The 16,881-nt window shown below is 36.7% G+C and overlaps 1 protein-coding gene across 6 annotated transcripts; it reads right to left on the minus strand.

Annotated features, from left to right (window-relative positions):
- Positions 1 to 421: 421 nt before the first annotated feature.
- Positions 422 to 5,804, minus strand: LOC121805875 (nucleobase-ascorbate transporter 6-like). Of its 6 annotated transcripts, none has more exons than XM_042205908.1 (16): positions 5,619 to 5,804; positions 5,439 to 5,496; positions 5,123 to 5,234; positions 4,179 to 4,276; positions 3,921 to 4,094; positions 3,662 to 3,762; positions 3,161 to 3,236; positions 2,946 to 3,005; positions 2,665 to 2,849; positions 2,108 to 2,204; positions 1,833 to 1,919; positions 1,596 to 1,654; positions 1,411 to 1,502; positions 1,250 to 1,327; positions 1,010 to 1,170; positions 422 to 920 (listed from the first exon to the last, which is right to left on the minus strand). In XM_042205908.1, exons 3-16 carry the CDS (start codon positions 5,223 to 5,225, stop codon positions 705 to 707), a joined length of 1,587 nt encoding a protein of 528 aa, XP_042061842.1. In that variant the 5' UTR covers positions 5,226 to 5,234; positions 5,439 to 5,496; positions 5,619 to 5,804; the 3' UTR covers positions 422 to 704. The 6 variants fall into 6 exon arrangements, with proteins under 6 accessions (XP_042061842.1, XP_042061840.1, XP_042061839.1 ...); XM_042205906.1 differs by having other exon boundaries at positions 5,123 to 5,237; positions 5,338 to 5,496; XM_042205905.1 differs by having other exon boundaries at positions 5,123 to 5,237; positions 5,619 to 5,803.
- Positions 5,805 to 16,881: the final 11,077 nt, after the last annotated feature.

Raw genomic sequence — 16,881 nt, forward strand, 5'->3', positions numbered from 1 at the left:
CTTGTCTAGTTGGAGGTGGACCTTTTATTTTTACCATTTGTCAAAAAGTAATTGGCTAGACACACCACCTCATAATGCCACGGTGGTGTGGACGAAGGATTGCATCTCATTGACTAATTTCCAACACTATTACATAATCTTTATAAAGAGTTGCTAACTTGCCAAAAATTTCTGCATAACTACTTGAATTTATTGTCTGTGTCAAAATACCAGTCAATTGATCTTTAGGTCGAATAAATAGGCTCTCCACTACACAAGCTTTAATCTTCTTTTTGATAAATTATTTATCCATTTTGACATGCTTGATTCAATAATGTTGAATATGAATAAAAACTCAAAACAAACATTATACTAATGTAGAAATAATTATCATCATGAACTCTATTCAAAGGAGCAGTTTATGAAAGTTAAATCTGGAAAATGCTCAACCCATCCATTATATGATTATATCATCTCCTGCTAAATTATAACGATTCTAGTTCTCCTGCATCGTGCTACTTCATATATAACCAATAAATTTACACCAAAAAGAGACAAAAAAACATACAAATAAATAATCTAAGGCATCTTTCAAAATGTCATGCTATTTCATCTTCTCTATTACTAGGTTACAAAAGGCATAAGACAAAGAAAACCAGTGGTATAGTCATAGGGGCACTTACCTTAACGACAGATCGCCACAGATTCCAATCGCGCAGAGGAACTTACACAGACGGGAAATACTTGTTCAATTTGAAGGGAAGGGAGTAGAATTCCTCACTTCTCATGTCGGTCTTGTAAGAGCGGAACTTGTCCCACCAGTGCTTGCCCCTGTCTTTCCTTACCTCGTGGTCCCTGTGCAGGGTGTTGTCCAGGAAGTACGCCAGTATGCCCGCCACGAAAGCTTCAGATGAGAAGGGCACGTTGATAATGTCGTTGAACTGAAAAAAAGGATCAGTCAAAATGAGGGAAATGCCCATAGATGTAAGCAGCCTGTTCTAAAAAGATAAGTTTTAAGTGAAGCTGATACCCATCTGCCTGAGGTGTGAACGGGGCCGAATCCCTGTATAGCTGTGTACTCGTTGAAGTATTGGGGGATCGAGAAGCCCAGGAAGATAGAGAAGCCTAAGATGAATTTTGTCCGGAAACTGTTGAGGTTGCAGAACTGGAGGAAACTCACACCAACCGCACCTGTGTTGATTTTATAGTCGAAATCAAAGTTATCTCATAGATTAAATATAAGAGAATGAACTCGATGGAGTGTACGCACCAACGTATGCGAAGAAGAGGCAGTACAGAGCAGCCACAATAGGTGCTGGAATTGAAGCGAAGACTGCTCCGAATTTCCCTGAGAAGAAAAGATTTGAGTAAGGTCTAGATTGACATGGGGAAGAGTTGAGATTCATCACGACCAATAAGAAGTATTTTTACCAAGAACAGAAAAGAAAATCATGAATCCAGCAGATATCTGCACTACTCTTCGACTCCCAACACGTGTCAGTGCTAATAGGCCAGCATTCTCACTACATAGAAATAGAGAGAAGCAGTAAACTGTTAAGGCTAAATCAATTAAGATTAAAAAAAACAGATGCATAGATCGAATAACCGATTCTTACATAGATACGGATGATCCATTGCCGGTTCCAAATACCCCAGATAACAAGATAGCAATACCCTGTAGAAAAAAGGAAAATATTGTTTCTAGATAAGAGTGGTCAGTAGAAGTAATTTGACACTAAACTCTCTCTCTCTCTCTCTCTCTCTCTCACACACACACACTGATTCACACACAAAAGCAAGATTTTATTAAGAGAAACATGTGTCCAAGGAGTTGACAGTAAGATGCCATATACCTGCCAGCCAACACCACGGCTTAGAATCGATGGGGGGGTAGCAGTTGCACTGGCATATCTGGCTGCAGCAATGAAGCCACCAGTTGACTGCATTTAACATTGTAAACATGAAGTTATCTAAACACAAAGATTGTAGTCACAAAATCAGTAAAAGACAACTTCACATGTAGGCAAAAAATTTATAGCATATATTCCAACATATAGGGATCTCCAACCCACATAATCTGAAAGAAAGTAACACACAGAAACAAGAGTGAATCGGGCCAAAAACAAACCTCTACAAGAGCAACAAAAGCAGCCATCATCATGGCAAAGGCTTCACCAGCATCAAATGACGGAGCTCCCCACTGGAAAGGATAAGGAACTCTTATCCTGCATGTGCAAGCCCAAGATAGTGATATGCACATTGCTACACTTAGCTAATAATTAATTAATACTCTCATGTAGCTGCTTTCATAATCATAAAGACATCCCCTAAACTCATTCAATTAGAAACTCTGGAATAAAGTTATCATTTGACCACGTGTTGCCACTAAAATCGTACTCGGAGATAAGAAAAGGGCATATGGACTGAGATGTATTTACTATTTTTAAAGGTGAGATGGAAGACAGGAAAATATCAATTTATCAGTTAACAATACGAGCTTGGGTGTCTATTTCTATGTATTCTTGGAAGGGTCTCTTTCTATTTATCAATGTCCATTACTTTTTCCCAACTTCTCTTTTCACCTCTCCTCTCTTCTCTGTATCTCGTTCGCCGGCCACCCTCTTTTCACCCTTTTTCCCAAATGTAATAGGAAGGCATTATATCCAAGCAGAACCACTGGCTTACCATGGAGCAGCATCAATAAGTCCTGCACGATCAGTTCTGCAACTTGTCTGGGTCTTCGGTGATTTTCCATTATAAGCCCCCCCTACGGTAAGTAGATGGGCATAAATCCACACAATTACCACCGAGAACAAAACGGCAAAGCGGTCAAGGATATCCTTTCCTGGTTTGACGAAGTGAACCAAATACTGCATGAACAATAAGATTGATTATACCAGAGAGCATAAAGATTAGTGCAATAAGTGTATGTGGACAACAAAATTAACTGGTCTTTCAAACTTTACCTGAGAAAAGACAACTATAACAATGAGCATTGGCAGCCCAATCTCAACGCATTTGGCAACCTAAGTAAACCAAGGAAAAATATCAAATTCAAGACTGAAAAGGGGATATATCACATAGCACTGGATGCAAGCACTATTAGAGCATCTTTGAATAAGAGGAAAATCAGCTTTGTGTGTGTGTGAAAGAGAGAGAATGTGCACGGAATTGCACGCACCCCAGGAAAACCAAACTCGTAGAGCCCAAAGCCAGCAAGAGCAACCAGAGGAACAGATGAGAGTGGACTCAGAAATCTGGTACAGATTAATAATAAAGTAATGGTTCAGTAACAAATAAAACATTAGCACAATTAAATTACAGGGTAAGCATGGACTACTATATTAACTTAACAGATTCAAGTTAGTGCCAGTTAGAAATAATTTTTTGATGTCAATGAAAATTCCATATACAACAGTTCAGCTGAGGATAATCTTCCATGTGGTGAAAGTAAATTTAGTGTTATTAACTTGTACAAGAACCTCATTTTCCCAACACCAAAAAGGAAGAAAAAGAAATCATGTCCCACAAAAGGAGATAAGAAAAGGGCATATGGACTGAATTAAAAATGGACATGGTCTTGAAGAATTCCAGCCAAGCAGACAGGTGCTTCGACTATAAGTTGATATTAAACACTTCAACCATGGACAAACCATGCAGAATATATGATAAAGGAATGCACCTTGCAACATTACGCCATAGACCACTGAAACCTAGCACGATTTGAATGGTTGAAGCAACAATAAGTGCACCTTGTGTTGCCCGCATGACCTTCTTGAATCTCTGCATGTCCAGTTAGTGTTAACTACACATTAGGAAAAATACTGCTAGAAGTAAAAAAGAAATTTGCATGGCATTAGCTGCTAGAACACAAGACTCAGTAGTCAATGCATCTTCAGAAGATCAAAAGGTACAACAGAAACAGAATCAAGAAAACGAACCGATACAGGATCAGGGTCATCCCATCTACCAGACAGGATAATAGAGATTGTGGGTGCGACGAAGGTGTATGAACCTCCAATTACAACAGGTAATCTGGTGCCAAACCACGTTTGCAACAGCGTATTCAACCCCGCAACGAACAGTAGCGTCTGAATAACTTTTGCTTTCTCCTCCTGACAGAAGCCGAATATATCCAGATTTCAAACAGAACCGTAATGCAGTAAGTATAACTGGCTATAATCATAAAAACGCCTCACATTTCCTCCACCCATTTGGGGAACCAGGACACTCGGTATAATGACCGTCGTGCCAAGCATCACCAGATAATGTTGGAACCCAAGAAGGATCGCCTCCGCTAAAAAACATCAACCACACAGTGTCAGAAAATTTTGCAGCCCATACCCATCAGTTCATGCACAGAAAATACACCAGGTAGTTGCAGGAATATAAGTTATTTCGTACTGATATTACATCATAAATGATGATCATCTTCGAGATATTAGACAATCTTATGCCAAATTAATTAGGGTGTGGTGTATCCTACACCCCTGTGTAACCAGAATAACACCAAAAGTGCCAGACAAGTTGCAGAGTACACAATCAAGAATAGCATAAGTCACCATCAACAGTGAACTGCATGTGAGATGCAGCACAAGCTGCACAGCCATAAAAGCACTCTGAACTTCAAATTTTTAAAGGAAGATATTTAATATGGCAGTATACCAACTAGTAAGTACAAACATCTGTAAGGAAAATGAATAAGATCCCACCACAACAAATATATAGATATACTTATATAATTGCAAGAGAATCAGTATTAAGGAATATGAAAGGGTAAAGTAAGAACTTAAGCATCTCGAAAAAGTAAGCTAATGTATTTTTTTTGTAAAGGAAAGGAATCACAGAATCAGAATTTATTTTATGCTAGTTGACCACACAAGAATCAATCAACACAGAAGCAGATATAATAAGTGTTGGAGCAACTGGTTCCACGTTATATTCTACAAACACTTTCTACCAAAACCCAGAAAACAATAGACTTAAAGAATATACACAGGCATAAAGTATAAGAAAAGGACTCAATCAAAACACAAACATTTCTTACAATAGGGCTACAGCAAGTCCCCAACCAACCATACTAAATTTAAAAACAGATGGTGCTAAGAAGATGACAAAAATAGCAAATTAATCAGATACTGACGCCATGGGGGTGGACTTGTAATGCAGTAAGAAACTTTAGGAAGCTGATCTTTGGGCGGGTGCGGCGCCGGCTCGTCGGCCTTCGGTGGACCTCCTCCTGCCATTTCTTGCTTCTTCTAATCATGAATACAAGCAGAAAAAGGGGTTAATACAAATTTAACAAAAAACAGCAAATGCAAAAGCCCCAAATCTGTAAATAGTGCAGATCAAAATAACCTTCAAGAGTGTTGCAAAATAATTAAAAAATTGTTTCTAGGAAGCACCCAGAAGCTAGAAATGTAAGTAAAGGGAAAACCTCACAACAAAAAGGCACCCACCTCTTTGAGCTAAGAGTAGCTAGAAGTAATTAAGTAGGGAAAAAAGATGAATAAGAAGCTGTAACAGAGGAAAGGTGTGATGAGAGTGGTGTATATCTGTTAAGGAAGTGTCATTATTGCAAGAGAATCAGTAATTCTAAACAGCAAAAAAGAGGGAGAGGGGATAGAAAAAAGAGGCACCTAAATAGTTAAAACTTTTCAAGAAGCAAAATCAAGTGAGGGTATTTGCAGTGAGGCAATGTCAATAAATCAATCGACCCCACCTCAAGAAAATGTTTGAACACAAGTAAAGAAAATGGAAATAAAGCAGATTGCTTGAGAGAAAGAGAGGGGAGAGAGAGGATTAGGGAAACGAGTGAGGAAAAATGTGAAAAAAGAGACTCCTGCCCCCAAGCAAAAGCTTGTGTACTGTGAAACCCCTCTTTTTCTCTCTCTGGAAAAAGGAATTTGTGAAAATCAAATATGGTTGTTTACTTGTTTTAGTGCTTTGATTAATGTTTGTCTTCGATAAAAAAATTTAATAAGACAACTTAGTAAATTTCAGGAATTCTAATCTGAGTTAGATTCATTACATGAAAATTGTTTTTATGCTAGATTTAATTAATGTGCAACTTCAAATTACTCTTTCAAATTTCTCCCAAAACATTAATGAGTGAAATAAGTAAACAATATCACTTTTAAGTTGGTCTCCCATAGCGAGGCCAACATAATTTAATTTAATTTAATTTAATTTAATTTAATTTAATTTAATTTAATTTAATTTAATTTAATTTAATTTAATTTAATTTAATTTAATTCAATTTAATTCTGAGAGAGAACTCATGGAGACAGAGAGAGAGCTCGTATCAATTCTACTCAAATCTGAACTTCTCTCCGATGGATTTGAGACAATAAATAATGAGATAACATAAAATAGAGACTCATTAATTTCTCTAACAAAAATTTCTACAAATATCAACTTAAGCATTTAAGTATTGAGCAACTACATTGCCCAATAACATGTTTTAGTTCGGAATATAATGGTGAATAGAATATTAAAACTATAGTACAGTTATTGATAATGTTAAATTTGTATGTCCAATGCTTATTTTATCTCGTGCACTGTATGTGTAGTAGAAATAAGTAGACTAGGGATAAAGTAAAATTAGGGGCACAATAACTTTCTATCACGTCATTATTCTCCTCTTTTTGCGTCAGACTACAACTTTCACAACGAGCGTCCACTCCTCATACCCTCTAACATTAACTTGCATTATTCAAATTTCAACATGATTAAATACATATTTATATAAAATTCCAACATGATTAAATACAATTACTATAAAAATAAAATAAATTTGATATCCAATAGTATTTGATAAATGTTTTCCACTTTAAGAAGATGATCAATATTAATTTAATTCCATGTGTATCCTTGTGGTGATTCAAATCACTAACTTATTGATTGGATAAGAAGCGTCTTACCAACTAAGTTGCGCTTCATTGTCAGTTAGAATGAAATATGAACAAATTTTGCTAAATCTTAAAGCTGTTATAGAGTTCACCATAATTTTCATAATAAACTTGAATATTCTAGCTTATTTATTAATTACTATTATATATCAATAAAAATCTATTACATATATACATAAAATATAAATGGTAGGATTAATTTTATTTTATATGATTTTCAAATAAACGGAATAATAGAGTAATAGCAAAAGATACTAATTACATCATATCATGAAGTTTTGAGTTAGCCTTATTATAATTGTAGGCTAATCCAAACTTTAGTAGGTTTTTGAAGTAAACTTATAAATTTCGAGTAAACTAAATAGAATGGGAATGGTGTTGAATGTGTTATGATTTACTAATTGATAAAAAAAATTGTAGTAGCCACATTCAAAAGGGAATATGGAATATTGGAATCCCCAAAAAAAGAGCGTGAGACTGGACATGGAATACAATTAATCAGAGCAAACCGACACATTTTCTTTATCGAACTTTTAATTTATCTTCTACAAAATAATTGTTTCGGCAAAGAATTTGTTTTTTCTTATTTGACCATATATTCTTTAATTTAATTTAATTTAATTTAATTTAATTTAATTTAATTTAATTTAATTTAATTTAATTTAATTTAATTTAATTTAATTTCAATGGTTTTAAATCATAGTCAACTACAATGCTCATTATAGATAGGCTATGGTAAAATCTCGATGTTACACAACTTCATGTTATTGCTATCATTCTTTCTATTGGAACTTGGAATCATATAATTCCATTTGTTTTATTAGGATAAGTTATAGTAGTATTATTTGAGATGGCTAATAAAAGCGTGACACCACAAATCGTTGAAAATTGTATGTTTGTTGAAAGTTCTAGTGCCTTGCGTAACCCATGTGCCACCGAAAATTAAAAAACAAAAAAACAAAAAAGTGAAGTATTTTTTGGGAATTAATTAGTATGTGGGGGCATTTCGAATGAATTTGGTTGGTGAATTGGCCTTTTCATGCTCATCTCAATCTTCAATCGTAAATTCGTAGGGCATATAAGCTCTACTTCGACACCTCAACTTTGTGAAACTTGCATTTTGATACCTTAAAATTAAAACTACGTCCATGCTAAAAAATTAACAATTTTGTTTGTCATCTAACTTTTTTGTACACGGTTCAAATAAAAGATTATATTTTAATGTACTTTTATCTTTTATACTTCGTTCCTTTGTCTCAAAGTTAATTGATATGTACTTCTACCGTTCACAATAAATAGTCTTATGTCTCATTTGATTTGTCCACTATAATTAGTTATTGTGTATGTTAATAGTGAAATTTCATCACACTATTAATTATATAGGTCTCACTTTCAATTAACACTATTTTATCCATTTTTTTCTTTTTATTAAAGAGTAAACAATAGATACACCTAGAATTAACCCATTATATTTTGAATCAGCCTTAGTTGGGTTGGTTGCTTATTAAGTTAAAATTTTAATTTGCTTAGAACTTTTCGGTCATAAATTATAATTAACGGACTCCTAATATTATAGTATATAATTAATGGACTATTCCTTTCAATTTGTGATCAATTTAGGACTCCACTAATATTTATAATTTTAGTAGATCAGACGTTGAGGTTGGAGCTGTAATACTAGTACTAGTACTATTAAATATGCATATTACTAAGTTATTAAGCCTTTACTTTACTAACTATTCTTCAGCATTTCCATACATATATAAATAATATGTTCAACATGCATGAAAAAAAGTAATTTGTGCAATTACTTTTTCCTCAAAAATGTAAAATGTTTCAGTTCATCACGCCATCTTGAAAATTACTTGGATAATAGGTATCTTTATTTCCTAGTGGTGGATAGCTGATTTCATGTTGTAACCACTATAAAATCCTTATAAAGCAATTAAACCTCTTTTGTCCCTTTGCTTACTCTCTTTTGTGTTGTTGGGCTCTACTATATTTTATTTATGAATTTAATTTACTATATACGTTACCTCCTTTAAAATTATTACGGAAGAATACATTTTTTTTTGTTTTAAAATTTATTCTTAAAGTAAATAAAATGGATAGTAACTATTTAAATTCACGAAGTTTGGTCTAGTTTTGGTCTATTCCTTAAATTTCGAAATTGACAATTAAATCAAGAAATTTCAATTTTTCTTAATTGTCTCAACCATACACAAAATATCATCTTTTTATGATGTTAAAATGACAATATTCCAATAAAATAAAAAGAGAAATGAAAAAAAAAGAATACTAATATGTATTTTAATGAAACACATCGGTTTAAATATTTGTTAAAAGATGAATTTTGTGTGAATGAGATAATTGAGAAAAATTAAAATTTCATAATTCAATATTCTAATTTTAAAGTTCATGGAATAAATCAGAATTTAATGAAACTTCGAAGTTTAAATAACTATTATTGCTAAATAAAAAAGCCCGATAATGACTAGAGAGACCTTAAAAGATGCTTACGAGTACTATTATTTACTTTTCGTAAACTCCATCATTCCATTTTAGATTTTTTTTACAAAATTATGGCCATAAAGCGGACACCTTACTTTTGGTTAAAAGCTTAAATTTCCAATCAACTTTCAATTATATTTGACTCATCCTGAAAACGCGTCAGCATAATTATTACAATTTGATAATACTCTTTAATTATTCTTTAGTTTTGTTTTGCAATAACTTATACCCCTCCATCTATAAAAGTAGACTAGTTTCTTTTTATCAATTTCATATAAATAGTCTATATCCATTACGAAAACTTTTTTTCTCATTCTCTTATATGTATTATTTTTGGGCCCCATTATCTATTAATAATTTTAACTAATTTTTCTCTTATTTTTATACTTTACTAACCATACACTAAAATTTATGTCATTTGTAAATAGTCTATTTTTATGGGACTGATAAAGTAATTTTCTTTTTGAGTTCATCGTGAATAAATGTGTTGTTAGCTATTTATAAATCATGGTGTAAAATGTAAATGACTTTAGGTTACAACCCAAAACGCAAACACGGTCGACAAGCCCAAATATTAGGATTAATGTAAGTGAAAGGCCATGAAAACCTTCAATCTACAATTTTGTGTTAGTTTGAATTAAAAAAAGTAACTTGAGTTCCTAGTAAATAAACCTACCTATGTATATGTAGCAAAATGATACTCCGTACTATAATACATGAAATAATAAAATAAGCAAAAGAGAATGAAAAGAAACCAACAAAGGACACTAAAAATGTGGAATTTGTTTAAATACGGTAATGAGGGCAAACGTGGAGGACTAAAAATGAGGAAAGGGAAAAATCATTTCATAATAAATAGTAGTACTAAATAAATAAATAAAGCTAAAACGTCTCCACCAATCCCTCCTTCGGTCTCTATACGGTTATACCTATAAAATGAATCTAAGTATATAACCCAACAAAATGGAAAGAAAACAATTTCAATTCATATATGTTCTCTCCAATGAAACATGGCTTCTTTAACTTCATACTACTACAATTTATTATCTAGATCAAATCCTAAAATTTTCTAATAGTAATACATTATAGCGTTATACTTTTATTTCTAATATATGTTTCAACCTAATTCCAGCTGGAGAGATATCCAAATAATATAGAACTGTTATTTCTTCTTTAAATTTTTTTTTCTAAACATTCTAGTAATGCATGCATCATAAATTATTTTCCTAACATCAATTTAATTAGAATTATGTGAAAATTAAATCAAAGCCCAAGCGTTCTTGTATTTATCTCCTTAAACTTAACTAAAAGAGAGAAATAATAAATCAAGCTTTCATTTTATATAATTTTTAAATTCAGATATAGTAATAATAGTTTTTGAGGTATTACAATGAAAAATACAAAAAAAAGGTAACTATAAATGTAATAATGGAGTGCTCATTTCAGTTGGAAGAAGCTCGGCTAGAAAGGAGTTCGGTAAGCTCGGCTTACCGAGCTGGGACTAGCCTGGAACTAGCCGAGAAGAAGAAGAAGGCAGAAGTCGGTAAGCTCAGCGGTAAAGAAGCTCGGTATGGAAGCTCGGTAAGGAAGCTCGGCGTTGAGCTGGAATGAGCCGAGCAGGAAGAGTTCGGTTGTAAGCCGAGCCGAGAAGGAAGAGTTCGGTTGTAAGCCGAGAAGGAGTTCGGTTGTAAGCCGAGGAAGGAGTTCGGTATTGAGCCGAAGAAGGAGTTCGGTCTTGAACCGAGAAGGTAGAAGCAACCTAGCCGAACTAGCCGTTGGAGCAGCAGTTAGTTAGCTGAGATGTAGCGGTTATTCTTCTTGCTTTCTTGATTCTTCTTGTAGTTAGTTAGTAGCAGTTGCTACATGATTATGGAGCTTTAAATAGCTCACCGTGTATGTAGTTTAGAGTAGAGAGTTTAATCAATAAAGAGTTTTCCAGTTTTCTCTCCAAGATTATCATCTTCAATACTCAAAGTGTGAGTGTGTGTTTTCTGCATTGTGTGATCTCATACAACAGTGAGTGTGTGTGTGATCTGTTTGAGTGTGTGAAAGCCTTGTGTGCGTAAATCCCAACAAGTGGCGCCGTCTGTGGGAAAGGGATATTGAAGCTGATTTGCAGAGGATCAAACGGTTTCAGAGATGGCAGCAAGGCTTGATGCAGAGAAGTTCACAGGCAAGAATGATTATGGCCTGTGGAAGATGAAGATGAAGGCGATCTTAATTCAACAAGGCTTGGCGGCAGTTCTTGCAAAACCAGATGAGAAAGGAAAGGCTCCAGTGCTTGATGAAAAAGCTCAGGCAAAGATGGAGGAGATGCAGCTCAAGGCACATTCTGCAGTGATTCTGTGCCTTGGAGATAAGGTCTTGAGGGAAGTTCAAGAAGCCAAGACTGCGGTGGAGATCTTGGACAAGTTAGATGAAGTTTACTTGGCCAAATCCTTGGCTAACCGGCTGTATCTCAAGAAGAGGCTGTATGCCTATAGTTTTTCTGGAGATAGGTCCATCATTGAGCAGCTAGAGGAGTTCAACAAGATCATTGATGACCTGGGATCTGTTGATGTCAAGATCTCAGATGAGGATAAGGCCATTCTCACATTGAATGCCTTACCTAGCTCGTATGACCAGCTAAGTGATGCAATTATCTATGGAAGAGATAAACCTATCACCTATGCAGAAGTCTATTCAGCCTTGATGGCCAAAGAACTCCAGAAGACAGCCAACAGAGGCTCTGCAAGCTCCAATGCTCAAGCTGCAGAGGCCTTGAATGTGAAGAAGTTCAAGAAGCAGAACTTCAAGAAGAAGTTTGAGGGCCCTAAACCCTCAAGTTCAGATGCTCAGAAGGAAACCAGAGCTTGCTATTGGTGCAAGAAACCTGGACATTTAAAGAAAGATTGTCATGCATGGAAGAGAAAGATGGCCTCAGAGGGACACAATCAATCTGATTGTGTGGAGAGTGCTGATCCCCCGGCTCAACTCATGAATATCAGTGATAGTGGGGTCAGTCATAGGTGGATTATGGACTCGGGGTGCAGCTTCCATATGTGCCCCAATAGAAGCTGGTTTCATGATCTTCAAGAAGCATCGGGTACGGTTGTTCTTGGTAATAACCACATTTGTCAGATCAAAGGAATAGGGAAGGTAAAGCTAAGCCTACAAGATGGCTCTATAAAGATCCTAACTGGGGTGAGGTATATTCCAGAAGTAAAGAGGAACCTCATCTCATTGGGAATGCTGGAACAGAAAGGGTTCACCATATTGATGAGTCAAGGAAAATTGTTTGTGAAATCTGGAGATGCAGTAATGATGGAGGCTGACAGAGAGCATATTCTCTATTATCTGAAGGCTAAGGCTGTTGATGGAGAAAGCAATGCAGTGTCAGATGATTCCATAATGCTATGGCACAAGAGATTGGGCCACCCAGCCGAAGGAAGCTTGAAAGAACTCATCAAGAAGGGTCTGATCTCTGGAGATTTCAACAAGATGGACCCCTGTGAGCAATGTATACTTGGAAAGGCTAAGAAGGCACCCTATCCTACAGGTATTCACTCTTCTACAGCCCCTTTAGACTACATACATAGTGATCTTTGGGGGCCTTCACCGGTGTGTTCAATTGGTGGAGGAAAGTATTATCTAGCTATCATTGATGACTATACAAGGAAGTTGTGGGTATATATTCTTAAAGAAAAATCTGAAACACTCACAAAGTTCAAGATATGGTGTAAGGAGGTTGAGCTAGAGAAGGGTAGAAGTGTTAAATGCTTAAGGACAGACAATGGCCTAGAGTTCTTGTCTGCTGAGTTTGATCTGTTTTGTAAAGAGAAGGGTATGAAGAGGCACCGGACTGTTCCTGGTAATCCTCAGCAAAATGGTGTTGTGGAGAGGATGAATAGGACAATCCTAGAGAGGGTGAGGTGCCTACTTCTTGGGTCTGGTTTGAGCAGCAGATTCTGGGGTGAGGTTGTGTATACAGCAGCCTATCTCATCAATAAATGCCCATCTACTGCCCTGAAATCTGAAACTCCTGATTACATGTGGTATGGAGCTCACAGTGACTACTCAAAATACAAGGTGTTTGGGTGTGCAGCCTATGCTCATGCTAGGCAAAGTAAGCTTGAAGCTAGGGCTCTGAAATGTATCTTGCTGGGGTATCAGAGAGGTGTTAAGGGGTATAGGCTCTGGTGTATTGAGCCCGGTAAGCAGAAGGTCTTGGTGAGTAGGGATGTGGTGTTCTTGGAGGATCAGATGCCATTCCTGAAAGATAAGCCGGACTCCAATGAAGATGAGGGTGATTTCTTCAAGGTGGAGCCTGTGGGGGTTGGCCTAGGAGCAGGTGGAGTTATTGACTCAGGGAGTGAGTCTGATTCAGATAAAGAAGAGGCTCCAACTCAGGGCAACCAGGCTAGTGAGTCTATATCAGACTCTATCAGGGACTATCAGCTTGCAAGGGACAGAGTTAGAAGAGAAACAAGGCCACCAACAAAGTTCTCTGATGTTGTGTATTATGCTCTGTGTGCAGCTGAAGGAATTGATGGTGCAGATCCACTCACATATAAAGAAGCTATGCAGAGTAAAGATAGAGAAAGATGGATTGAAGCCATGAATGAGGAAATAGAGTCTTTACTCAAGAACAAAACATGGATTTTGGTGGACAAATCCAAGCTGAATACAGATGGAAAGGAGAGGAAGCTGATCAGTTGCAAGTGGTTGTTTAAAAAGAAGGTAGAAACCACTGATAAAGACAGAATCAGGTTCAAGGCAAGGCTGGTGGCTAGAGGCTTTACACAGCAGGAGGGAATCGATTTCAATGAAGTGTTTGCACCTGTTGTGAAGCACACTTCGATTAGGATTCTATTGGCTGTGGTGAATCAGCTTGACTGGGAGCTACAACAGCTTGATGTGAAGACAGCCTTCCTCAATGGAGATCTAGAGGAAACTATCTTCATGGAACAGCCAGAAGGCTATGTGAAGATTGGAGAAGAAGGCAAGGTGTGCCTGTTACAGAAAAGTCTTTATGGACTTAAGCAAAGTCCTAGACAGTGGAATAAGAAGTTTGATGCACAGATGAAGAAGATTGGCTTCTCCAAGTCAGAATATGATGATTGCATCTACATCAAGAAGGCAGGCAAGACTCCCATTGCCTACCTATTACTCTATGTGGATGATATGCTACTTGCAGGGCCTTCTATGACAGAAATTCAGAAAGTTAAACAAGATCTGAAGTCAAGCTTTGAAATGAAGGATCTAGGAGAGTCAAGGAAGATCCTAGGCATACATATTCAGAGAGATAGAGGCTGCAAGAAGCTGTGGATGCTGCAAACTGATTATATTGAGAAAGTGTTGCAGAGATTCAAAATGGAAAATGCAAAAGCTGCATCAACTCCTCTGTCCCAGAGTTTTAAGCTATCAAAGGAACAAGCCCCTAAAACTAAGCAAGAGGCTGGTGAGATGGAGGCTATCCCTTATGCTAGTGTGGTTGGAAGTGTAATGTACACTATGATTTGTACAAGACCAGATTTGGCTCATGCTATCTCAGTGACTAGCAGATACATGGCAGACCCGGGGAAGGAGCATTGGAATGCTCTTAAGTGGATATTGAGGTACATGAAGTCAACTAAGGACTGGGGGATTGTGTTCAATGGCTGGGAAGGTGAATCTGAGAAGGTTGTGCAGGGCTATTGTGATGCAGACTATGCTGCAAACCTGGACAACAGAAAGTCCCAAACAGGTTATCTTTTCACCATGTTTGGAACTGTAATCAGCTGGAAGTCAGGGTTGCAAAGTGTTGTTGCTCTCTCAACAACAGAATCAGAGTATATAGCTCTCACTGCAGCTGTACAGGAGAGTTTTTGGATTCAGGGAGTGATTTCTGACTTTGGTTTTGACCAAAAGACAATGGTGATTCATTGTGACAGCAGCTCAGCTATGTGCTTGGCTAAACATCCGGGTTTTCATGAAAGGAGCAAGCACATAGACATAAAGTTGCATTTCATTAGAGATGAGATTGAAAAGGGGAGAGTGAAGGTGATTAAGATTAACACCTTGCACAATCCGGCTGACATGCTAACGAAGTCTCTAGGTAGAGACAAGTTTGACCATTGCAAGAAATGGATCAATGTTTGTGCAAGAACTGAGATGAGCCCTCAGGTGGAGAATTGTAATAATGGAGTGCTCATTTCAGTTGGAAGAAGCTCGGCTAGAAAGGAGTTCGGTAAGCTCGGCTTACCGAGCTGGGACTAGCCTGGAACTAGCCGAGAAGAAGAAGAAGGCAGAAGTCGGTAAGCTCAGCGGTAAAGAAGCTCGGTATGGAAGCTCGGTAAGGAAGCTCGGCGTTGAGCTGGAATGAGCCGAGCAGGAAGAGTTCGGTTGTAAGCCGAGCCGAGAAGGAAGAGTTCGGTTGTAAGCCGAGAAGGAGTTCGGTTGTAAGCCGAGGAAGGAGTTTGGTATTGAGCCGAAGAAGGAGTTCGGTCTTGAACCGAGAAGGTAGAAGCAACCTAGCCGAACTAGCCGTTGGAGCAGCAGTTAGTTAGCTGAGATGTAGCGGTTATTCTTTTTGCTTTCTTGATTCTTCTTGTAGTTAGTTAGTAGCAGTTGCTACATGATTATGGAGCTTTAAATAGCTCACCGTGTATGTAGTTTAGAGTAGAGAGTTTAATCAATAAAGAGTTTTCCAGTTTTCTCTCCAAGATTATCATCTTCAATACTCAAAGTGTGAGTGTGTGTTTTCTGCATTGTGTGATCTCATACAACAGTGAGTGTGTGTGTGATCTGTTTGAGTGTGTGAAAGCCTTGTGTGCGTAAATCCCAACAATAAAAATACTGATTATATACTAGAATGTGTGAGTGATAAGAAAGAAGTGAAGTGACAAAGAGACAGAACATGGGGTTTGTTTGGATTGTTTAATCCCTAAACCATGTAGGGACCAACCCTCAGTAGCAGGTTGCTGAAGCCTTTATTTTCATGTAATACACCAAACATTTGTTAGCTAGGGATATATATCTTTAAATATTTGGTGATGCTTCCTTCCTTTCCAGTCACTACAGCTATTTATCTTTATATCCCTATACATACTCTGAGATCACATCATCACATGGTTCGCATCTAATTTCATTCTATCTTTTGGAAAATAATCCTTCCATGAACTGTGGAATTTATGATGGTATATATTACATTTGTCAAACCATATCAAACGGAACGGGATATTCCCACCAAGAGAGAAGATTGCGGAATAATTGATTTTCATAGATTGATTCATTTGTATAATGCTCTAGAATAGAGTGATTGATTACATTTATGGTATTATCATAGATAGGGATAAATCTACCATATATATTGAAGGGGTTGTAATACATTCAACATCATCTAAGAAATACACGACATCTTCTACTCACAAACTCTTCTTTCGCCAAGATGAACATCGCCTCTCTCGATTACCATCGTTAAGATGGTATCAGAGCAGGTTGATATTCGGGCTTGGGACTC

Source organism: Salvia splendens, chromosome 5 (assembly GCF_004379255.2).
Source record: "Salvia splendens isolate huo1 chromosome 5, SspV2, whole genome shotgun sequence".
NCBI lineage: Eukaryota > Viridiplantae > Streptophyta > Magnoliopsida > Lamiales > Lamiaceae > Salvia > Salvia splendens.

Coding starts and splice junctions, on each gene's coding strand:
- LOC121805875 (XM_042205908.1), bottom strand. CDS start 5,225: ATGGCAGGAGGAGGTCCACCGAAGGCCGACGAGCCGGCGCCGCACCCG. Junction 1,503..1,595: donor AATGGATCATCCGTATCTAT/GTAAGAATCGGT, acceptor ATTTCTATGTAG/TGAGAATGCTGGCCTATTAG. Junction 1,328..1,410: donor GATTTTCTTTTCTGTTCTTG/GTAAAAATACTT, acceptor TTTTCTTCTCAG/GGAAATTCGGAGCAGTCTTC.